This window comes from Elgaria multicarinata, chromosome 12, assembly GCF_023053635.1.
Source record: "Elgaria multicarinata webbii isolate HBS135686 ecotype San Diego chromosome 12, rElgMul1.1.pri, whole genome shotgun sequence".
Lineage (NCBI taxonomy): Eukaryota > Metazoa > Chordata > Lepidosauria > Squamata > Anguidae > Elgaria > Elgaria multicarinata.
In genome coordinates this window covers 7640939-7665390 of record NC_086182.1, presented here as the reverse complement: position 1 = coordinate 7665390, position 24452 = coordinate 7640939, and the positions used below count along the sequence as shown (strand labels likewise).

General features: G+C 41.4%; 1 protein-coding gene across 1 annotated transcript in view; it reads right to left on the bottom strand.

Annotated features, from left to right (window-relative positions):
* Window positions 1-24452, bottom strand: part of KAT6A (lysine acetyltransferase 6A) — a 74440-nt gene that overhangs the window by 36820 nt on the left and 13168 nt on the right. Inside the window, exons 3-8 of the mRNA XM_063138880.1 lie at window positions 7952-8060; window positions 4764-4879; window positions 3850-3931; window positions 3302-3437; window positions 1747-2063; window positions 916-1034 (exon numbers count right to left, since the gene is read on the bottom strand). Coding sequence (XP_062994950.1) covers window positions 916-1034; window positions 1747-2063; window positions 3302-3437; window positions 3850-3931; window positions 4764-4879; window positions 7952-8060 — 879 coding nt within the window. The remainder of the gene's footprint in view (window positions 1-915; window positions 1035-1746; window positions 2064-3301; window positions 3438-3849; window positions 3932-4763; window positions 4880-7951; window positions 8061-24452) is intronic.

Below are 24452 nucleotides of genomic sequence, written 5' to 3'. Positions count from 1 at the left end.
TTTTGAGGCGCGGGTTCCATAGCCCTCAGGGCTTTTTCCCAAAGCACAGAACGAAGTCTATCCGCTCTATTTTTGCGGGTTTGCTTCGTGAATGCCATGCAGTGGTGGCACTGCTGGACTTTGTGACCTTCTCCTAGGCACACCACACAAAGAGAGTGACCGTCCTTCGGTGGTAATTTAGCGCCGCATTTGACGCATTTTCTGAAAGGGGCCTTCACGGCCATGCGCCTGAGGCGCGCGCGCGACCTGAGGATCGCTCAGAGGAAAGAGAAAGAAAGATATATAATAGAACAAGAATTCTTTTTTTCTTTATAGGAAGAGAGAAAAGAGAAAGAAGAAATATCTAAAAAGGTCCAAGAGAAAAGCTGAAGAAAGGATTTTAAAAGAGAAAACGCTAGAGGCATGGTTTATAGGTCAGCGCACAATGGCGGACGACGAAGAACTGAGGTAAGGGCGGGAACGCCAGGGACATGCGCGGTAGCGTGGGGGAGGGGTTCCCGCCAAAAACGTTTCCCTAAGCTATAGTAGGTTCCGGTTCAGGTCTCCACGCAGGCGCAGAGCCCATATGTGTGATGCACAGAGACCACGATGAAGAACTCTATACTCAGTCTGAAACAAGCAAAGCTAATTGTTTTCTTTAGCATGCAAACCTCATAAGCTCGGACAACCCTTGATCACCATCTGCCTCCTCAACCCCATGCCTCTGGCCATGCCATCACATCCTCTAAACTCTCCTCAGAGCTGCCAGCACACCCTCGCTCTCTTTCTCTCATCAGCATCACTCTATCAAACCTCATGGAGGCTGCCTACCTCAGTTCTTCTCCTCATGACAATAGTATGGGCCAGATGATTTGCACATCCATGTATTAGACTCTACTAACTCTAACTTTTGCATGCACATTTACTCAGCTTTACCTGCAGGGCTTGCTCCTGAATGTCTCTGAACAACTCCATATCTTTCTCAGCCATGACATCCGGGCCTCCAAGAAGCCATTCCTCATTTTCCTGTTTTCCATCCCAGCCATCCTGATTGTCTGAAAATGAAAACAGAATGACAGTTGGAATTTCGAGATAAATTATCAAGAACCTGCTCAGCATGTAAGGTGGCTGAGGGCCTATATGGGTAAATAACCAGCTAAACAGGGGAAATCAGAGTATTGTGGCAGCAGGAAGTTCTGGGTTTATTGATATACATCACCTTAGGCTAAATTATCTCATTTTCTAAACTGCTCTCATGAAAAGGTGTTTTTTAATAAATAAATAAATAAATAAAATGCACCACCCAAATGTACACTTCCCTATGCACCCCAAAGGCCAATCATGATTTCCCTTGTCATCTACCCATACCAATCAATACCTCTTGGCTTTGACAGGAGGGCCATTCTCCTGGGCTGTGGAAATACCCCAAACTGAGAGGCGTAACCTTTCCCCTGCACCCACCAAAGTCCCTTCATCAGGCTGTACTGTGCCCCATCAGGGTTTATGGCAACGACCTCTACCTAGAGACTCAATGGTCCCAATGAGCGGCAACACTGCTCTTCAGGGCACTACTGACTAAAGCAATTGCAGGAGCAAACCAAGATGATCTGTAGCTGCCCAGGTGCGCCGAAAGATCAGCCAATTGACTATTTAAAAATGGCTCATCAGAAATAAAGTACTGGGGGATTCTTCAGTTTGATCTGTTCTCAAACTGAAAGTGTTTAAAATCCAGAGAGCACAGAGTTCATAACCTCCACTGTTGGCTACCTGTGGGCCAGTCTGAAGTGCTGGATTTCCTATTGTCCTTTCTCCTGATCCTATATTGCTGAGAGTAGTCCACCACTTCTCCTCGAGCTTTACGCCCATCAGGGGACGGGGTGAAGAATTTGGTAAGGCCATCAATAAGCCCTTTGGTTTTCTTGTTGAACTTCAAGGTGGTGCCGGCATCTCTGCAGAATTCCAGGCCGTCGACTTGCTCCAGATACCCTCCTTCTGATGAGCACATGGACTGGCTGGATAGAGGAGTCTTGCGCTTGCGACCTCGGCCAGGTCCCGTCTGAACTTTGCTGAATGGAGCTTTTGATCTGAACAAACAGTTGGAGGAGGAATAAAAGCTGTCAGGGAAATTGTCAGAAAAACTCTACTCATTAACCAAGCATGCGTTTAGCCAGTTGCTTTAAGCAGCTGAAGGTTTAAATTTTTTACTTGGGCAACTAAGATACCAGCAATGCAATCCTAAGCGTATTTACTTGGAAGCCAGTCCAATTGTGTTAAATGGGGCTTACTGTACTCTCAGGTTAAGTATGCAAAGAATTGCTGCCTTTGCAGATTTCTCAAGCATCTTGCATTAGAAATAAGAATTAAATGTAAGAGCCATTGTCAGTTGGGACACTTATCCTGACTTTTTTTTTTTTAAAAAAAAAATCAAAATACAAGAACTGGTGTTTAAGAGACGTGACTTATATGATCCATAAAAGCATGGCTTCTGAATGATGAAATATATTGTTTCACCCTCTAGATAGCCTCCTAGTCTTTTCAACACTGCACTCTAGAGTGAAACTGACAAGCATCTAACCATTCATAAAGCAACACTGCCATGGATCATGCCCAAAATTGGGGAAAGCAGCAATCCAGGCACTATTCAGATTTCATGGCTGCAAAGAGAAGCTTGACAAACATTTGTGAGATTGCAGGAAAAGAACAGGTTTTCTCTAATGTCAGCAGCACATTACCTAAAGAACTTCTAACTCGCAATCTAAGCTGAGAGAGACAAGAATGGTTTCCAGTGCAAGAGACACGCCTATCAGGGCCCCAAATCTGCTAGACCAAAGTGCTTAGACTTCTTTTCTTAAAGTAGGGAAGTATTATTGACTCTTGATGAAGTGCGAATCCAAACTGCCAGAAGGCACATGAAAATGGACCTTCTTCTCTGAGCAGAAAAATATTGGATTGCTTGAAATCAGCAAAGAAACCGTTTTTCCCTCTTTTTGAGAATTGCCTGTACTGAACGATGCAGCTCTGTAAAAAAAATACTTTCTACAAATGAAAAAAGGCTAAAGTCAAAACAAATGCTGAGTTCCTAGAACCTCAAACATTAAGAGACCAAATAAATCAAAGGCAAAAGGCACAACAGCCTCGTGTGTTCTTGAAAAGCAAAACTCATTAAAAAGCTGAACAGAACCATCCATAACCTTTTCAAAAATACTTACTGAGACATGTATCCCAACTAATTTGTCAAAACAGAGAACATCTCGAACGCAAATCTGCACAGGTCCCCATTATCACACTGTACCTACCGTCAATAAGCTTCAGAATAACTTACATTGCATTTTGGTTCTTTAATCGGTTTTTGGGACGTCCTATTGGGTTAGCATAACGCCGCTTAATCTGTGCTGCTTTCTTATGTAGAAGTTTCCTTCCTTTTTTACGTGGTCGACATATCTGACATATCCACATGCCTGCAAAGCAAATAGACTCATCATAATATCAGTTAAAATCTAAGCAAGATTCAGCCCGGGGTCTTCTTGTCTCACAACTCACACTCTTAGCCACTACATCACAAAAGTGGCATCTTTTACTTGTTGGTGGGTGAGTATATAAGCTGTGAAGCTATGCTACCATCCTATTCTGTTCTGTCTGGTAAAGACTTCATTTTATTATTTTATTTTAATATTGTATTGGTTTTATATGCTCTTTTAAATAGTTTTATGTATTATGTTGTATTTAATGTTGTTCCCCGCCTGGATCCAGTGGGAGAGGCAGGTAAGAAATAAATAAAATTATTTTGTTGCTGTTGTTGTAATCTGAAAGCTAAAAGGAAATGCTACAGTTACACACGTTTTTCTCCCGCACCATCTTTCATTTCCTTACCTTTTGGCATCCTGGTCAGAGGGGGGTCACAACACTCCATATGAAACCCCCGATCGCACGAGTCACAAAAAAGCATATTATCCTATAAGGTACAGATGTCCTCAGTTAATGCCCTTCATATGCAAAGTCAAACAAATCAAAAACATATACGTCTGAAAATTTCTCAAAACATATTCGACTACAATTCTAGTCTAATGGGAACGATGTGAGAAAAAATGCCCCCATCTCCACCAAAGATGGGAATAGCATGGGCCCATATAGGAAGGAACTACAAACAGGCAAATATAACACAGAGAAAGATGAATCCTGGGACATCTTCCATATCAATCCAAAACTTTGATTAATCTTGCAATTTCCTTTTTGTTGCAGTTTAGTGTATTAGATTTTTAACGCACTGATGAAAAGCTAGAACAGAGGGGACAAATGGAACTCTTAGGGGAGAAGCTTCCAAAGCCTAGATGTAATGGCCACAAAGATCCTGTCATGCTTACCAACCTACCTAACCTCAGAAGGTGGAGGGTCACAGAGCAGTGTCTCAGTTGATGATCTAAGTGATTGGGCAAGCTTATACAGGAGAAGGTCCTAAGCTATCCACAGCTTTAAAGGCTAGCTCCATGACGCCAAACTGGGTCCAGAAGCAAACATAATTGACATAATAAATGCTCCCTGTGGCAGGTTCCTGTCAAAACTCACAACGGTTCTTTGTGCCAGTAGAAGCTTTGTAGCACCTTTCTAAAGCAGCTCCGTGTCTAACCTTGTACACCAGATCTCACTAGAAAAGGGCTGGCCCCATTCAGATGAACTCTCCTTTTTCTCAAGTTATTCTTAGTTTCACCTGTATCTGGAGAATCTAATGCAATTGGTTAGAAAAGTAACTAGAATCCAGCAGATAAATGCCCGTCCCAAGTACTCACAGCATTCTTGCCCTGATCTCGACAGGAACTGCAAGTTTTGCACTCAATGCACTGCCACCGTAAGGCCTTCACCCGAACTGTTAATTCTGGGGAGAACTTCAGGCAGGATGGATGACCTGTACCAAGGTGGTGAGAATGATTTTAGTGAAACAAAGTAGGAGAAACCTGTGCTTAGGAAGAGCACAAGGTATGGATTCTAATACAGTCAACATTTTAGACCTTTAAAAGGCTCCAGTCTTACCAGAACAGGTCAACATGTACTTGGCACTCTGAGATTAACTTACATGATGTGTTTTAGGAAGGACACTGATTTCTTGCCCAACAAAGAGCAGTGGGGTGTTTTTTTTTACAAAGGTATTTGCTATAACTAATGTTGCATCCAGGTGGATGGTTTTAAGATTCCTGACTATTCTCTGAAATATTTTTTTAAATGGTACATTTTTAAATGTACACACAGTTTGATGGAGATATTCATCTGTTTTTTTCTTTCACTTGCCTCCAAGGTACACTGCACTGGAGAGAAGATCATCCTCTTACAATACGAATATTGTAGGGGTGTGCACTCCGCAGCAAAAATCCAGGGGTCCACCAGACCTCCAATAAATCTCCAAAATCATAGTGCGGTTAGGGAGCAGTTTTAAAACCATTGGAAACCCGCAGTGCGGTTAGAAGATCGATCGGAGCCCCGAATGAATCCATAGGTTGGAAGGTTTTTTAGGTGAAGTGAGGGCACGTTTCATGCTGATGGATGGCTAACTGAACACACTTCCATATTAGCAAGACGTGGAGGGGTGAAGGGAGTGAAGTTTTGAGGTTGACATCTGTAGCTAACCAATAGCCACAGTCTCTTTCCTGTCACAGTGCTTAGGATGAGGGATTGCAAATGATATACCCCATTTCCCCCCATCCTGGAACTCAATTGTTTGCTAGCTCGTGGAGCGAGAAAGAGTCCAAGTTCCACTCCCCAAATGCACTATTGATGTTGGCTGAAAAGAAGGATTTCAGAAAAATGTCTCACATTATGAAAATAATGAAAACCATTCCATGTAAATGAGTTGTCCCAGGAAGTGATGATGACTGGCAGGCAGTGTAGATTCATACAGTCTCACAAGCCAATATTAGGATACAGAAAAGAATCTTGTGCCAAAGGCTAATCTGTGTACTGCAAGTATGGATGAAACTCAGCCAGGGTAAAGTCGAGAGAAGAAGGGGCGGAGAGAGAAAAGTTTGCTATTGCTAGTACTAGTATATCTCCTGCTTTGAAAATAGGACTCAAGTTTATATGCTTTGAAAAAATACATATAAAATATGTTTGTTCTTGTCTGACCTCTCATAGGGAGTGCACCAACCCACCCATTTCACTCCATTAGAGCAAACGTTCACAGAACAGATCTCTTTTTATAAACTGAAGCAAAGTAAAAGATAAAAGGTCCTGCGCAGTTTTGTTGTGGGGGGGATTTTTTTAAAAAAATATATATCTTAAAAATCAAGGGATGAGGGGATCTTCTTTAAACCTGGCATGGCTAAAGCCCTACTTAAGAGCTACCAGGGTGCCAAGTTTCATCTCTTTATCTTTAAAAATGACAGATGTTTGCATTTTTGTTAAATCCCACTGACGCTAATAGAGCAGTTCTCCAAAAATGGAGCAGTTTTCTGCCAGGTAATCTGACAGTGTGGGGAGACAGAACCAATCACCTCATCGGTGTGCTGCTCCGAATTTTGGGGAGGAGCAGACCTACCTGTCGTAAGTATGCCCTACCATCCATTACAGCAAATTTCAGATGGCAGCTGTGTTTGCTGTTCTTGCTACTTTGAGCTATGGCACCTTAAGGACTGTGCAATCTATGGGGGCTCAACCTTTCATGAGCTAGAAAGCTCACTTTTTCAGGTGCATCTGACAGTTAAGCTGATTAAACTTCAAGGTCCCACAGGATGGTTGTTTCTACTACCACTATCTGTGATTAAAATAAAAACAGTTATGCCAAGCACCAGAACCATCTGGGCGGTCTCATTTATAGAGCAGCTTCTGAATGTTTGTGTTTGATTTCTACTGGAAATTAAACGTGACAGTACACTACTCTGGTGAAGCCCCTTCCCTGAAACAGCAAAGAAATATTCACTCATAGTTCCAGCAACAAACAAGTGTTAAAATACTACCAGCCATTGTGATGTGCCCACATAATGCCAAATATGCTGCTCATTGGGCTAAGGAGCACCCTTGACAATTCTGATTCTCTGCAAACTGTATCTAATGTTGCACTGTTGTCTGCGAGGCAACAGATGATATCAACAGCAGGACCAGCAATGACAAGCCTGTCCAAACACCCCAAGAAAAGCTATTGACATGGAGTTATCCCAGGCTACAATGAACCTTCTTTCCAGACAAGATGTTTCCATTGTGGACAGTAAAACTCTAAAGCAGAAACAGAATTTAGGTACAGAAGTGCTTTAAGGCTGCATTATCATTTCCTGCAGTACATGCATTAATCTTTTTCAGTCCCAACATGAGCTCTGGTCAAATTGGTTTTGTGGGTTTGTGAAATGCTCCAAGCAGTACCTAGGAAGACCTCAAACTAATTCCCAGCAGCATGGCCAGCAATATGGCAAAATGCATGTGTCAGGACTGGTACATGCCCACAACTATTCCTGAAGTAGTTTAAAAACTGCATTTAGAGGATGGTAGGTTTTTTTTAATTAAGCTTGGAAAGGATAGATGCTGGGCAGGTGTCTTCTTATGTAACCTTTTTAAGAGGGTAAGGAACAGAAGTGCAAGGCTATTTCTCTTTCTCAGAAAGGACCACCTATTCCAAAACATTTTTTAAAATGTCCTGGGAAGAATGAAATCAACTAAACCAGAAACTGCTAATCTAGTCAATTTCACCACTCCACTGACTTGTATGGAAGAAAGGAAAGTCACTGCAATTAGGAAAGGAACTGTTTTTTCTCACTGGAAAGAGAGCCATTTTCTCCTGCCTCTCCGGGCTACTTAAGTATAGCTATCTGGCTACCAATCCAGGATCAGGACCAGTATTGTAATAGTGTTGAGAGGGGGAAGTCACTCTCACTGACTTTCCTGAAGTTATTGTCCATACACAGCCTAAGAAAGTACAAAGGCCAGTCATGGAGTGGATCCAAACAGACAAGCCAGTATGTTGTCATGAGTGCAGTAGATACAGGCAGTCACCTACCACTATTGCCACAGTCAGCACAAGAGATGAGCTCCTCAGGTTTCTTTTCTCGGTTTTGTTCTTTTGTACCAAGGCAGAAACTGCAGATTGGGATTGGTTCAGCAACTGGCTGCGGGTGGAGAGGGGGAGAGAAAGAACACAGGCTTGCATTAATTAGCATATTTTGCAAAATCTATTGTTATATGAAAACATTACAGCAGGGAGGCAGAGGTTGCACATCAGAAGAGTTCGATGTAACACACAATTTGTTTTTAGTCCACAGCTCTGACCGCGAAATTCAGAGTACCTCTCACAATGAAGGGAAACCAGCTCCAGGTGGTTTTGGTGAGAGCAGACCTAGGCTAACCGTGGGGAGAAAGTGGCAGTAGTTCCATAGTGCGAAGTGCAACATGACCAAGGGTGTTCCTGGGGCCCTCATTGACACAGGTAGAATTCAAGTCACTCGTGAGAGAAGGCCTTGCCTGAACTTTAAAATCAAGTTTTCAGTCTGGAGTGATTACTGACAAGTGCCAACTAGCAAGAGTGATTACTGACAAGTGCCAACTAGCCAGGCCCTGCCAGGCCCAAGTCCCATGGGTGGGGCTTTAGGAAATGATTCCCACAGTCCAACTCACTTCAACAGAGATGTTGTGGTAATAAACCACCACCTCATGTATTCTACCTGGAGCTCTTTAGAGGAAAAGTGGGGTACAAATGTGGTGTGCACTCGCATTTATTTGCTTATATGCAATGATGGCGCTGAATGAGTCACTTACTGCAGTGAATGAAAGCTCTCAGTCAGCACAGCTTACCTGTTGGCAAAGAATGGAGTGCTCCCCCTTTCTTCTCTCGGTGTCTGAATAAGTGATGTAATACCCCAGCCCAGCACAACCCATCCAATCACAAATTACAAACATGGATGTGACTAGGCAGGCCAGTAAAAAAAATTGTGTAGGTTTGTGTTTTTTGGACTTGTTCACAAGTCTGGTTAACTGCCTCCATTACCTAATCCCTTGCATCTCTCTGTAAATCTCCACCCTTTCTAAGTGGTATAATGAAACCTCTTCATGCATAACTAAGACGAGAGAGAGCTGACCTGACCAAACTCACAGGAAAAGCAAAAGGAATTTATTAATAAGGGATGGGGGAAAAGTTCAGTGAAGGGACTTCACAAAAGCAAAAGGCTTATTAAAAACGTAAGATGGTCCCTTTGACCCTAAGCACTGAAACACGACTAGGATCTGGGCTACACAGCGAGACATGCGGCACCAACTGGACACGGACGGCAATAAACAGTCTTTCTGTCTTCTGGGCCAGTCAAAAGAAAAAAACACTGGAAAAGGTCATGGCAGAGTTTGTGCCTTGCATCTCAACTGCTCATGCCACCTTTCCTGGAATACAATCAGCCCATTAAAAACACAAACCAGCAACTCTGAAGGAGCAGCAGAGAAAGGATCGCACACAGCAGAGGGTAAGAAAAACATTTTTCACAGCTTGAAGTTTTCCTCTAGCTATCATCCCTAAGGGAGTCACTGAACAATAAACTAACAGCTTTACAAGTCCAATCAATGTCAGTATGTTTAGAAGGAAAGCGTATTGAACGTTACTAGGATGTGATAAGGATACATGTAATTACACCGAATAGGCGTGGAAGCCTGGGGAGACTAATCTTTTGAATCAAGCGTTATAGTATGGGAGGAAGATCTCCCTGCTGCTGTATGTGCTCAGCAAAGAAATCTAAGGAAAGTGAAAACATTAGATGTACACAACTGAAGACCTGGGAAAACAAGGCTGGGAGGGGCGGGGTGGGCAGCTCCATTTCCAACTACAGAGCTTTGGCAGACGCTCAACTCTCTGCTGTTTTCCTTGCAAGCACATCTATCTATGTAATGTCACCAGAGCTGGAGAGAAGGGGTGGAGGGACAAGGGGAGGGGAAGGGAAGAGTCAGAGAGAAAGAGAGAGTGACTGTATTTTAAAAGCTGCCAGTTTCTCAGCACATGCTGTTACTATACAAAGGATGTCTGGGAAGCCAACTCGCTTGACAGATTCAAAGCCTAAACTGCACCCACCAGAGAAATGCAGAGCAGAGAACAATCCATGGAAAGGGAGGCTTTAGCACAACACGCACGCACACACGCACAGTCTTGTTTAGCCAGTCATTCTGTTCTGCAGACATAAGAGCCTCATTTCTTCTCATTTTGTGGTCACAAGTCCACATGCAGAGATTGGAATACCAAATCCTGCTTTGAGAAAAAGCAGTCAACATCATGGCATTTTCAGTTTAACTCCTATCCTTTTAAATGGCTTGAGGCAAGCAACAACCATTTCAGAAAGGGGAAGCAATGAAAGTAGAACACCCAGTAAAAAACAAAGACACACACATACTGATGCACAGTTATCTTGAGGCTGACAGGCTTTATGTAATGAGAAAACAAGTACTAAAGCCTGAAAAGCAGATTTAAAGTCATCCTGTGAAGGTACATTTGTATTTTAAATTTGTATTTCTGCACTGCTGCTGGTTTTATCCTGGTTGTGCTTTTATATTGTATTTCATATCATGTTTTTATACTGTTTGTTTTATACTTTGAATGGTTTTAATTTTTGTGAATCGCCCAGAGAGCTTCGGCTATTGGGCAGTACAAAAATGCAATAAATAAATAAAATATAGTATGTTTTCTCTTTACACTTGTATTCCACCCTTGCTCAGTGGAGCTCCGAGTGAACTTTTAACCTCACAACAAACCTGCAAGGTTGATTAGCCTGATACAAATGTCTGATTTAAAGTGATTTAAATCTGAGTTGTCCACATATGAGCTTACCAGCATTTGAGAGAACCAGTGTGGTATAATGATTAGAGTATGTTGGACTAGATCAGGAAGACTCAGGTTCAAATCCTCACTCAGCTATGTTGCTCCCTGGATAACCTTGGCCCAACCCGCTGCACAGGATTGTTGCAAGGGCGAAATGAAGGAAGAGAATCATGTATAAATCCCTGAGCTCCTTGAAGGACATATGGGATAAGTGTGCCCTAAGCATAAAGTATACTGGAAATAGAGTTCAGCAAAATCAATTCTAGCTACTACATCACATTGGTTCTCTCTGTAACATACACCAGTACAATCTAGACATTTTGATGGAAAATATGATGGCCATTCATTGAGCATTTGCTACTGAAGAGACCCCCTTCCCCCTTTTGATCTCCCTCAGGTAACTACCACCTCTTAGGCAGCAGATTTAATAAAACAAGAGATGGAGGTAGAAGAATCAGCCCCAATCATGTCAAAAAGACACTTAAAAGAGGAAGACACACAACCCAAAAGAGTTAGAAGTGTTCATGAATGGTCACATTTTTTTCAACCAAAATGACTAGGTTGCATCTACGTCAACACTACACTTCAGGTAGTGAAGCATCCTAAGTTTAATGTCTGGGGTGGTGGAGATTGTCAGTCAAAACAAGTTCAGCAGAGATTTTTCCTGTGGGAGGAAAGGGATACTGAAAATACATTACATATATGCCAAAGTGGAAGAAACAGGGTGGGAAAGTCCACAACTGAAAGTATGGGCAAGGAGAGAGAAGAGTCTACACCTGAAGCGCCACAAGACAACTTTCATAAATTGATCCCACACTCAAACTCATAAGTGCCTTTGAACCAGCACTTGGGTGCAGTTAATGATCTTTAGAACCAACATCTCTTTTAAAGTCTCTACAAGACTCAAAGTATCATAAATCCTGTAACGCTCTAACAATAGCTGAACTCCTTGACCAATTGTACCCTTGGAAACTGCAAAATCCTATTAAAATGCAGAGATTTTAAGAACAGAAGCTTGTTATCTCATGCTGCAGGATACGTAAAATTCCACTCGATTCCTACATCAAGCCAATAGCTTCGGAATGAGCTATGAAATTTTCTCCTAGGAATACACTCAATCACAATTTAAAGAGCGCAAGACGGAATTCTACTTAGCTCAAGAAGTTGATAAATAAATCACTGCAACCGCAAGGTTCAAGCATTTGCCCTTCATTTCTAATCTGAATCTGACAAACTTCAACAAGGTACTGCTTTTTACAGCTAGACTAACAAGGTTCCTCTACCAGTCTTTTCTCTACCCTGAAAGAGTGCCGCTGAAAACAGATCACTGGAAGTAACCCACATGTAAACCTTACCACTTAAGGACACATCTTTAAGTGCACTGACCTCATGATAGCTTCAAGTGCCTGTGCCCTCAAAGCTTCATAGGAATAAAGCCAGAACAATCACATTTCGATGAAGTGGGGCTTGGGCCTCATTTCAAGTGCTACCGGGGGGGGGGGGGGGAGCGCTGTTAATATTTATTCTAAAGATTTTAAAAAACACCCTTCACTCTTGTGGATACCAGGGCAGAATACAATGAGTGTGACCAAAACAAGTCATACAAAAAGTAAAATACATAATAAAACATTAGCTACATTTAAAAAAAAAAAGTTGAGAAGCAGCTAAAGCAAGAGAACAGACTGAATAACATAGCCCCAGCTACCAATCAAAAATCCTTGTGCTTCTGGCTGCTTGGTACTTATTACTTAAGGGAACATCCTCAGGTACTTATCTCTGGTTTCACTAGGACTACCAGCAAGCAACAATAATGACAAAACTCTTGGCTAGACATACAGAATTGAAGTTAGGAAAAAACTCAATGGCTTGCCTATGTCAACCCTGGTTCAAATATAAGAAAGCATCTTGGATAAAAGCTTATCTGACCTTCTCTTGAAACCTTCTAAGCAAGGAGATTTCCATTGCCTCCCCTGGCAGCCTGCTCCTCAACAGAAGGAGCAAACTTAATAGCAAAAAGATTCTCATATTGCCACAGATTAGATCTATTGCTTCTTTTCTTACCACTACTGGTTAGGGAGGCTGATACGTCTTTCCAGTATCATTTAATCTTTGAAAGTATCTTCCTTCCCACCACCCACAATTTATATTATTATTATTATTATTATTATTATTATTATTATTATTATTAATCTCTTTTCCCACTCACGGTGGTTTTTCTAGACAGAGATGACAGGCTTTGCCAAGTCATGCTGTCTTTTACTGATTCAGGCATTTCCTGACTATTGTATGACTGCTTTCTGGATGTTGGTGTGGATGTATTTTAATCCGCCCAGTTTCTGAAGGTTTTCTGTATAGTTTTTGATGTGATGCCGGTGACTGATGTGACTAATGGAATAATTGTGACCTTCTCCTGTTGCCACAATTCTTTAACTTCTATAGCCAATGGTGTATATTTTCCCCTCATTTCCTTTTCCTCATCACATTTATATCCCAACTTTTTCCCTCTAAGAAGGAACCTCTCCATTATATCCTCACAACAACCCTGTGCGGTAGGTTAGGCAGAGCGTGAGTGACTGCCCAAAGTCATCCAAAGACCCTCATGGCTGAATGAAGACTAGAACCTGGATTTTCCAAGTCCCAGTCCAACACTAACTACTGCATCACACTGGCTCTCATTGAGTACAGATCATCTAGTCTGACCTCCTGCTCAGTGCAGGATCTCTAATGCAGGATGCAACTACAGCTTCCCTAAAAGATGGCTTCCCAGCCTCTGCTTAAGTACTTCTAGTGAAGAAGAGCCCACTGCTTCTAAAAGCAATCTGTTCCACCACCAAATAACTCTTGCCATTAGGACATTTCTCCTAAGATTTAGAGAAAATCTGCTTCCCTGTAATTCCCAACCACTGGTTCTAATCATACTGTCTGAAGAAAGACAGAATAAGTCTACTCCATCTTCTAGGAGACGGCTCTCCACCAAGAATTCCAGTTTTCATTAAAAAAAAAATCTAGCCTTTTTCATTGCATAAACAATGAATGTGATCATCCAAGAAAGTGTTTTCAGCTTTTTCTCCTCAAACCTTTTACCACTGGTATTGGATAGCACCCAATCAATAACAACCTTCATAAACAGTGGTAATCCAAGCATGAGTAATTTTGGAATGGTCTCATCCATTATAGAGCAGAACATTATCATGACTATATGGTGGAATTGTAAACACTCTATGCAACCAAAGAGTTGCCCTGAGAGTGCAAAAATGAAAGCAGAGGATGCCCGGGCCTCTGCCACCAGCTGCATCTCTTCTATCAGAGCAAGACTATCAGCAAGGGAAGACCAGCCTGACCCAAACTGGATAGAAAGTGCTTGTTTACAACTCACCACTTTGTTTGACATGGTCAAACTGACCTCCCCCCTCTACCTTTTCTCTCTACTCTCTTTCTTCCCTTATATTCCTTGCCTGGGGTCAGGGTCTGTCTCACTTTTGTTTGGTGGACCTGAGCCACATTAGGAGACTATGCTAATCTGAAAACGGGATACAAATATAATGAAGTGAAATAAAATACCACCCCTAAATTTCTCGCATGACTGCAGCAGCTATCAAGCTTCTCCCCCGCCCCCACCCCATCTCATGTACTCTGGTGGTTGCAATGAGTAAAGAACTATTATTTGTTCTTTATACAAAAATTATTTGTCTCCTTAGTCTGCACTGCCCGTTACTGAGGCCAAAAGAAACCAGCTTCCAAAGTGATTAGGCATGTGCTCTGCAGTACCTCAACGGTTGTCAACTTTCCCCTCCAAGCTATATTTCACAACATTTTTAACCAACATCAGCCAAGTGCAATGCGGTTTCATAAGCAGATGCTTACTAGGCAAGCCACCTAAACGAGTTTTCACATAAGAAAGTAAGAGCAGCTGTGCTGGATCAGACGAAAGGCATATCTAGCCCAGCATTCTGTTTATATGGTGGCCAACCAAACCAGGACATGACTGCAATAGCACCGTCCAGCTCATGTATGCTAGCAACTAGTATTCAGAGCTATCCTGCTTCCGATAGCATACAGCTATCATGATTAGTAGCCAGCAGCCTTATCCTCCAAGAATTTGCCTAATACCACCATTTCTATATATTGTAGTAGCGAATTCCATGTTGGTGTAACTATGTGCTGTGGGGAAAAGTGCTTCCTTTTATCTGTTCTGAATTTTCCACCATTTAGTTTCACTGGATGCCCCTGAGTTCCAATACTATGAGTTCCTCTGAAGCACAGCTCACTCTACTAGAAGTTTGCCCTTTAAAAATATTTTTAAAATACATGTAAATCAACTTCCACTGAAATCCATTTGTCCACTGATTATGGCATGACAACTACAATAAATGCAAGATTGGTGCTTGGGACAAGTGTATTTGTCCTTCAAAGACCAAATCACTCCAATTCATCAGGACTTACTTTGATCTTCCTTTGCTAGACTTCTCATTTCTTCATTCCTTTCCCAAATCAGAGAGATGGTCAGATTTAGATTAGAGCATACATTTGAGGGCACTTACACTTCATACAACTGGTTGCATCTCCAGTGGCAGGAAGATAAATCATTATGGAGCAGGTGGACAAAGGGTCTTGGTAGGGGGTTGTCTTGTATGTGGATTTATTTCAACACAAGACTGACACCAGGGATTTTGCAACATCAGCTCAGGCACAAATGAAATCTCAAATGAATACATAGAGCAAAGAACAGCAAGTTCTTAGCAGCAGCTGCACATCATTTCCGCGAGCAGATCTTCCTTGTAGGTTTCCCCAACATTCAAGAGGGCAACTGAAAGTCATGCCACATTAATCTAAGCGCAACAGCTCCAGCCTTTAGTCCTCCAATCACAGTTCCCAGAAGCACCAGAATTTGTTCTCGCTGTCAGAAAGACCAGTTCTTGAAAGGTGTCAAGCAGAAATCCTCAATATAGGCTTCCTCTCTGACAAGCGTCTGGTCAAAATCCAGAGAGTGGCGAATAAATGTGAAAGAAGGGTTGGGAATGTGGAGTGCCCTAATTCAACCAAAATATCAACACAACCACTTATAGATATGAATATCTTCCCACTATCAGGTCAGGCCTCAGGTCTCCACTTTAGAATTCACAACTTAACAAACGTCAATTTTTCAGTGTTACCAAATGTTTCCTCCTCTGGACGCAGAACATTTTAGATCTCTGGTTGGCTTTTTAAAACAACAACAACAACGTTTTTAAACTGAGCAAAGGCAAAATGGGTAGCAACTTTGCCTCTGCCTACTGACTCTCTCACACATGAACCAAGCAAAGAGCACCTTTAACCCGCTCTTCTCAGAGTGAGCATCAACAAGAGGTTTGGGAAGAACTCTTCCCTTATTCACATTTGCTTGTGTCTAGAGTCATGCCAGGTGAGTAAGCAACAGCAATGCATACGGGGAAAACTCTGGCAAAGCCTCTGCCATTATTCACAGTGGAGAGCAGGTGCTAAAATGACCCTTGCCTGCATCTTAGCTTAGAAGAAAATGTTTGAGGTGCATAAGACCAACTCTGCCCCACTTGCACTGGCTGCCTATATGCTTCAGAGCCCCATTCAAGTGTGCTGGTTTCAACCTATAAAGCCCTACATGACTCGGGACCATAACATCTAAGAGAGCACCTCTCCCAACATGAACTTACCTGTATCCTATGTTCAGCATCTAAGGTCCTCTTCCAAATGCCTCCTCCGAGGGAGGCTTGGAAGGCGGCAACAAGGAAGAGTGTCTTCTCTGTGGTGCCCCCCCCCTCCCCACAACTGTGGAATGAATTCCCTGAAGAGACCCACCTGGCATCAACATTGTTATCTTTTCTGGGCCAGGTTAAAACTGCCCTCTTCTCTCAGCATTTGGCAAAATATAATGAGTCCTTTTGATCAGTGCCTGGATTGTGTCCGGTGCCAAAAAGATAACAAGCATTTTAATCAGGCATTTCACAGCATATGATGAGCCTTTTAATTAGTCCTGGATTTGTTTTATGGTTATGGCTGTTTGCTTAAAATTGTTTTTGGATATATGTTATCTTCATGTATACTGCTTCTTTGAGAGTTTTAAACTTTATATTTCAATGTTTTTAATCTTTGTAAACCACCCAAAGAGCCTTGGCTATGGGACAGTATAGAAATGTAATGAGTAGTAGTAGTAGTAATAACAACAACAACAACAACAATGGTGAAGGCGGGAGATCCTTGGGAATGGAGATATTTAGGAATAGCAATTTAAGAATTAGCTGTCCATTCCTGATTTAAACCACAGTAGCCATGACTCACTAACAAACATGATGCGCTAAAAAGGTTTAATCTTGCAGCCATCCCTTGCCAAAGGACCAACATGTAGAATCTAGACTTAGAAAATTGGCAATTATTCTGTGGAGACCCATACACATTTTTTACTTGGATGCACTGCCAAATGGGCCATTGCCATGGCCTTAAAATGGCACCAATCCTTTCACAACTATTGCCAGTAGGTGTTCATTTAATATTTAATTTTCAGAATACAATTCCAAGGGCCACCTAATACACAAGTGCATGCCCCCACCCCCCTTAAACATAGTTCATGAGGTGCATCCACTGAGGAATATAATGTCCCCTGAAATTGTCAGGTTGATCTGACAACAGTTTTCAGAGTTTACTCTGGCTGTAACACAAACTAATGCTATTAACGCTTACTCGCTTTTCTTGAGCCAAACAAGAAGAGGAAAACATTGCTTATTTCTATAAAATGCATTCATCATTGGTTCACTGAACATGTTCTATCACATAAAAACCAACATTTCCAAAACAACTTTATGGTTGACAGTAACTGAGATTTAAGTTTCCCTTTGGCAATGACAAAGAAAGAAAAATTAGGCTTCTAAACTTGGAAGAAAAACAGATCAAATAGACATATACAAATATCCAAAATAGTAACAAAAGCCCAAAGTGGGAAAGGGCTAGCGCTAGAGGTGTTGGGGAGGAAATTATTCAAAAAACAGATTCTCTCCCCCACCCCCATTTCCTAAGTTCATTAGTAACAATGAATGGATTAGGCCAGCTTGGCAATTTCAATGTTGTAATTAATGTTTTTCAGGTAATTATCCCTAGCAAATATGTGGTAGAATGCATATATGTCTCAAGGTGAAATGGAATAAGTAGTGACAGAAAAACTGAAAGTGCCCCAACAACTTCAGTGGAAGAGAGTTGAACTGTTGAAACAGATAAGTCACTGTCAATATTATTATTTATTATTATTATTTTATCATATAACTGTTTTATCATATAACTGTTATCATATAACAGTTCTTTGAGTTGCTAAAAGTATCCCAATATAAATGTCTACATAATATAACATTTAAAGCACATTAAGTGTGCTTTAATTTCCCCCTTCAAATATTTCAGGTCAATTATATGGGGTGTATTGGGATAAAAAAAATAGCACAGGGTATTACTTAAACCAAGTAAAATAAATATGCCAGATTAGATCACTCTAGGGTGGGGGTGCAAAGCCTCAGATCCAGATGCCGAATCACACCCTTCAAGCGGCCAAATCCAACCCACCAGGGTTCCCCAGAAGGCCACGCCTCTTCCCCTGACCTCACCCCCATTCCCATTCCCAGCTTCCCAGCTTTTACACAGCTTCTTCCCCATTCTAAAAGAATGAACTGCCTCTCCTAAGGCTCAGTTACCGACAGTAAGAGCTTTAAGGTAAAATATGCTCAAATTTGGGAGGTGGGGGAGTTGGTTTTTTGCCTTGCCCGCCACTGGAATGCAGCCCTCAAGAGTTTCTCCAAAATGGAATTTGACCCTCACATTCCTTTTCTAGAGTATCAGGAAATTTTCCAATGCGAATCATCCTAATTTGAAATTGTCCAAAAAACCCAGATCACTAGTTATAGTTTAGTGGCAATGCACACATTTTTCATGCAGCATGTCCCAGGTTCAATCCCTGGTATTTCCAGTTAAAAGACTTCAACATGAGACTTTGGAGAACCGCTGCCAATTAGAGCAGATTTTACTGAGCTACATAGACCATTGTCTGACTCAGTACATCTTCCAGTTCAGCCTTCCGCCAACCACGTGTCTTGCAAATATTTTAGCCTACAACTCCCAGCATTCCTGACTATTGCCCATACTGGCTGGGGCTAATGGCCCCAACTCAACCAAACCATTCATTCATTCATTTTCACACCCACGTCTCTGTACTCCAACCGTTAGCATAATTCTATTGTAAAGATGACTTATCCTTCTGGTGGAGTCTCAACCACGTACACACTACTTCCAGCAATAGAATTAAATCTAAACATGATCCAATGGATCAACAATGGGGAAAGTCTTCATAAAACGCAGGCCAAGAACTCCATACAGTACCTTTTGTCCCAGCAAGCAAGAGAGAATGCCATATTTATTTATTTATTTATTTATTACATTTCTATACCGCCCAATAGCCGGAGCTCTCTCGCCATAATAACAAAGCAACTGCATTTAATAAAGTCTTTAATGCAGATCAGTCCTCAACTCTAGCTTTCTTCTCCCTTTCTATTCACCTCCTCTTAACAATAAGGGAAGGAAAAATGTAGAAGCCAATCACCACCAAATCCTAAAATGATACTCAAAGACAAAGTTGCCACAACCTCCTGGCCACCCCCAGAAAAGTCCATTTCTATTGCTTATCAAGATGCCCCACAAAAGTGGCAAAACTGCAGAAGCCAACAAATAAAAGGTACGTTGAAGAAGATTGCTAAACTAGCCAATAGCCTGGTAATCTCTTTGTTGAGATACATGTTATAGAAGTGTGTTATAGGAGTATGTCTAAGCTATAAATCCACACACACATCGAAACAAGAATCACAAAAAGGCAAAACACAATGCTCCTTGTATATAATCCAGCAAAAAATCCAGAACCCATGGAGTGCATGGATGGCAATAATTACTACAGTGCCTAGTTAAAGATAAACATACTCACAGTCAACACACGTGTTGAATTCTTTATTATGATGATGCACTATGTTGGTTGCAGCTCACCCCCTCTTTTGCCAATTCCCACCCATGTTGCACAGCATTACTGTAGAATATATTATGCAAAATATAAAGAAGAAGGCAGATATGTTGTGTAACATATGCATGTCTCAGAATTCAACTTTTCTTGGGAAACTATTTTAACTTCTTTTTACAGCATGTGAGAACACACACACACACACCTGATTATAACACTGAAAGGAGGCAGTAGCTCTTTAAGGCATGAAGTGAATGAACTGCTGAGCAACGCCATGATAGTTAGGAGAAAAGAAAGGCAGACAACACACACAAGCAGCTATGCACTCAGTAATTATTTACAAAGTTATTTTAAAAAGCCAGTTTCTAGCTGCCACAGCTGTGGAGTTTAACACTCACGTTGTGAGTTGCAAAGGCTTTGAAGAACTTACTACACTACAGAATGGCTGAGTCCAGACGATGTATTAGGCAACGGAAGGTGGAATAGCACACTCACCATGTGTTATTTTGCCGGTACTCCCAACACAACATGTTGCCCCTCCCCCCACCACCCAGTCACGCAGCTGAAAGTCCCAGCATCCTTCTGGTTGGTTGGTGCTCCTCCCTCAGTCCTCCTGGCCCTATCCCATCAGCCATTGCGAGTTCTGCCCGCTGTACAGGAGCACATGTGGTGTTTTCAGCCACTCCTGCCAGAGAATTTTATGACCTATGACATAGTTCACTCGACAGGGGGGGATTATACAACGCAGCCCTCCACACAATATTTTATTCAATTGTTTACTTGATAAGTAATCAATAAGTAATTTTGAGAAGTAATTTTTTTAAATGGATACTGTTGTTTTTATACTGTTTTTATGTTTTTTAAATTTTTGTATACTTTTAATGTTTACTATTTTTAATTGTTGTAAACAGCCCAGAGAGCTTCAGCTGTGGGGCGGTATATAAATGTAATTAAATAAATAAATAATAAATAAATAAGCAACGGAGCAGCCCATTGTTTTCCACATTGTTTAATTCAAGACAATAACATATGGTGTATTGTGTGTCTGTTGTGTGTGTGTGTGTCCCTCACATGACACAATAATCAACACATCGGACAGCTGACTACCCCCACCCCCGCTGATTATCATGTCATCCAAACCAGGCCAATCATGCTGAATTTTCTTTAGGGTAATATAAATATTTGAGCACAAACATGTTGATGGATGAACTTGGCTGGATGGGGGTTTGCCTCACACAGCTAGGAGGTGGGGGGCAGAGCAACAGAACCATTTTGAGTTCATGGAGGAAGAAAAAGAGAGGCTTGGCCTACAGCTCTGTCCCTGATCCTAGGCTCAGCTGCATCCATCTACTCAAATTTATTGATTTCATGAAGAATGTGTTTGTTTTATCTGTGTGTTTAAAGACATTAACTGCTTTGAGCATTTTTTTAATGGAAAGATGGAGTATAAATCTTTTAAGTAAATATTCTTCCACTTTTTTCTTAAAACTAGGTTTACAACTAGTGTTTTGAACAACAGTTAAACCATTTGTTACCATCAATACGGCACTGAAATTTAGCTTAGGTTACTGATAATGGACATCAGGAAAAACTTCCTGACTATTAGAGCAGTATGACAATGGAACCAGTTACCTACGGAGGTTGTGGGCTCTCCCACACTAGAGGCCTTCAAGAGGCAGCTGGACAACCATCTGTCAGGGATGCTTTAGGGTGGATTCCTGCATTGAGCAGGGGGTTGGACTCGATGGCCTTGTAGGCCCCTTCCAACTCTACGGAGGAAAACAGGCTCATCAGTGAGAGTTGCAGAGAAGACATCTTACCGCTCTTTTCCAAGTTGTTCTTATTTGCAGAGCCTAGTAAATAAATCCCAATGTAAATAAATAAATAAAAAATTCCCTGCCTCATCCAAAGGGAGTGGTGGGTAAGAAATTATTATTATTATTATTATTATTATTATTAGGAAAGTGTGACTAGCCCACAAAAAGTTACATTAGTCCACCTGATATACCTATGCTGGTTATTTTTTAGCACATTAATGGCTTGATTCCCTGCCTAGTTGGGCTGGACAAAACTATTTAATAAGAATGAGTGAGGAGGGTGCATGCAAGCCTACTTTAAAAAAGAAAGAAAGATGCATACTGACAGACTACTCCAGTCTGGCAATATTACTGCAAATGCTTCTTCTGATAAAATGAAGTTCTGATACCACAGCTTCTTAAAGATAGTCTCTTCCTTATCCCCAACAGCTTCTTGGACTGAAAGCACTAAATAGCAAGATTTTACACAGTATACTGAATCAGTTTCACTTATAACACCTTGTGTTCAGCTCCTACTATGATTCTCTCAAGAAATTAAACTAAAACACAACACTTTTCTAAAATGCACTTTTTTTTTCAAATAAACCTCCACCGCCACAATCTTTCATAGCTTTGCATAGAAGTGACACAGTTTGGCCTTTCAGACCAAATGCCAATGTGCTGCCATCTCCTTTGTTTAAAATTCTAACCCCGGCCATGTTGTCCTCCTGTTGCTTTGTTTCTTTTCACTATTATGGAAACCCACGAATGGATGCCATCTATACAATACACTATATTAGGAATCATTTCACCTGTTCACAAATCCAGTGAAGCAAATTCAGACTAATTTTCTGGCACTGGGGTTTCCAGAGTTACGCACAGATGGTGGCCATCTGTTCAGAGCCATGACTCTCCTGTCAGATAAACGAGCTGGAATACAGCAACTCCCCTAATCCTGCTCCAGCTGGGACAGACCATGCTCACACGGGTGAGGTCTTCCCTCATCTTATTACACTACACTGGCTGCCACAAATCATTTTTATACTGACTCCACCCAAAACAAACCATTCCATAAACATGCCTACTTTCTATGAGGTAGCTATTGGCTCCAGAGTTTACTTACAAAGTTTCCATTACAAAAAACCCTGCATACATTATATGAATAAAGGCCCAAGAGATTATGCATTATACCAGTCTTCCACAACCTGGTGCCCTGCATATACTTCTGCATCTTCAACAAGTCAACTTTCATCTGGAGGGAGTTTCAAAAGCACATTTCAGATTTGCCATGAGGGGAGGGGGAGCAGGCTATTTTTAGAGAGAGAGAGAGAGAGAGAGAGAGAGAGAGAGAGAGAAAAGAAAACATTTCAATGAGCCTAATTTGGTGGGGGGGGGGTGTTCCCTGAAAAAGTTGTATACAAAATAACCAAGTTAAAAACACATAAGCCCTGTAGAACTGTTGTTTTCGTTTTGTAAAAAAAAAATCAGGAGTTAAAAAAAAAATAACCAGCACAGCAGAATAAACTAACAGTCAAAAGCTCTTTGAAACAAGAGGATCATGACCTATTAGCAAACAGACAACAAGGAGCAGTTCATACGTACCTCTCGCAGGAGGCCAGTTGGGACTGTGATGGAAACTATCCTGATTCTCACGAAGGCCAACCCAGCCTCTACAAAAGATGGAATCTAAACCAGGGCCTCACTTGCAAATCTTAATTGCAGGAGAGATTCATATGGAAGGAAACATCACCTGACATAATCAGGACACAGGACGTTTTAGGGATTTAAAGGTTAAACCAACACAGTGAATTGAGCATGGAAACAAACCGGCAATCAAGCACAGCTGTTTCAAAATAGGTAATATATGATTGTGCCAAAGAGATAAATTACAGCCTTTTGCACCAACATAATTTACAAAACCATTTTCAAAGGTTGCCTCATTGGTGTAAACTAACTGCGAAATCAGCAAATAATAGATCTAGTAGCAGGTGTAACCAATGAATCAGCTGGAGCTGCTAAAAGGCACTCTTGGGTCACAGTCACAGCCTGGGCATCTAACAGTACCTGAAACTGTGAACCTTATGCTTACAGGAGAGCATGATCCTGCCCTGAACAGACACTTTCCAACTCAATTGGCCCACTATCATCAACACAGTCTTAACTACATTGAGTTAAAGTTTATTTACCCTCATTCACTCCACCACTGACTGCAGGCATAATTTTAAGGACATATGACTTCACCTAGATTTAATATAAAGGAGAAATATTTTGCTATTATCAGTTTATTAATGACATGGAAGTTCCTATCCCAAGACAAGCTTCTCCAGAGGTTTAATGTAGATGTTAAAAAGTGCTGGGAGAAAAACTGATCCATGAGAAATCCCATAGGACAATTATTATAGAGAGGAATAATTTCCTAGCATTACAATCTGGAACTATCCCCCAAGAAGGAGCAGAACCACCATAATGCAATACCCGCAACTCTAATTTAGAGGGAAGCATCCGTGGGCAAACACAGGTGAGTGGCTATTTAAGCCTGATTAATACAGTGCGAAACAGTCCTTAAATGTCAGCCATAAAATTAGAAGAGAAAAAAACATAAAACGTTGAGTCCTGCGCCAACGTGCACCTTGACCTATTAAAATCTGCAAAATGTAAGTCCATTGGCCTATGTTGTGTGGTCCCTGCTTGCCATTCACCAGCAGAGAACCTACACAATACTGTGCAAACTGTTGCCTGCTTCCAACAGAAGACCACCAGAAAGGGCACAGGTTCCATTCAGTCTCCAATCAGTGGCAGTTGGCTGCTACTGTCTGGTTTGTTATTTGACATAAAAAGGAGGCTTTAACACAACGCCTTTGATAAAGGGTTCTGAAAGATTAAAGTAAAGATGTTAAAATGTACTCAAATTCAGATTTCA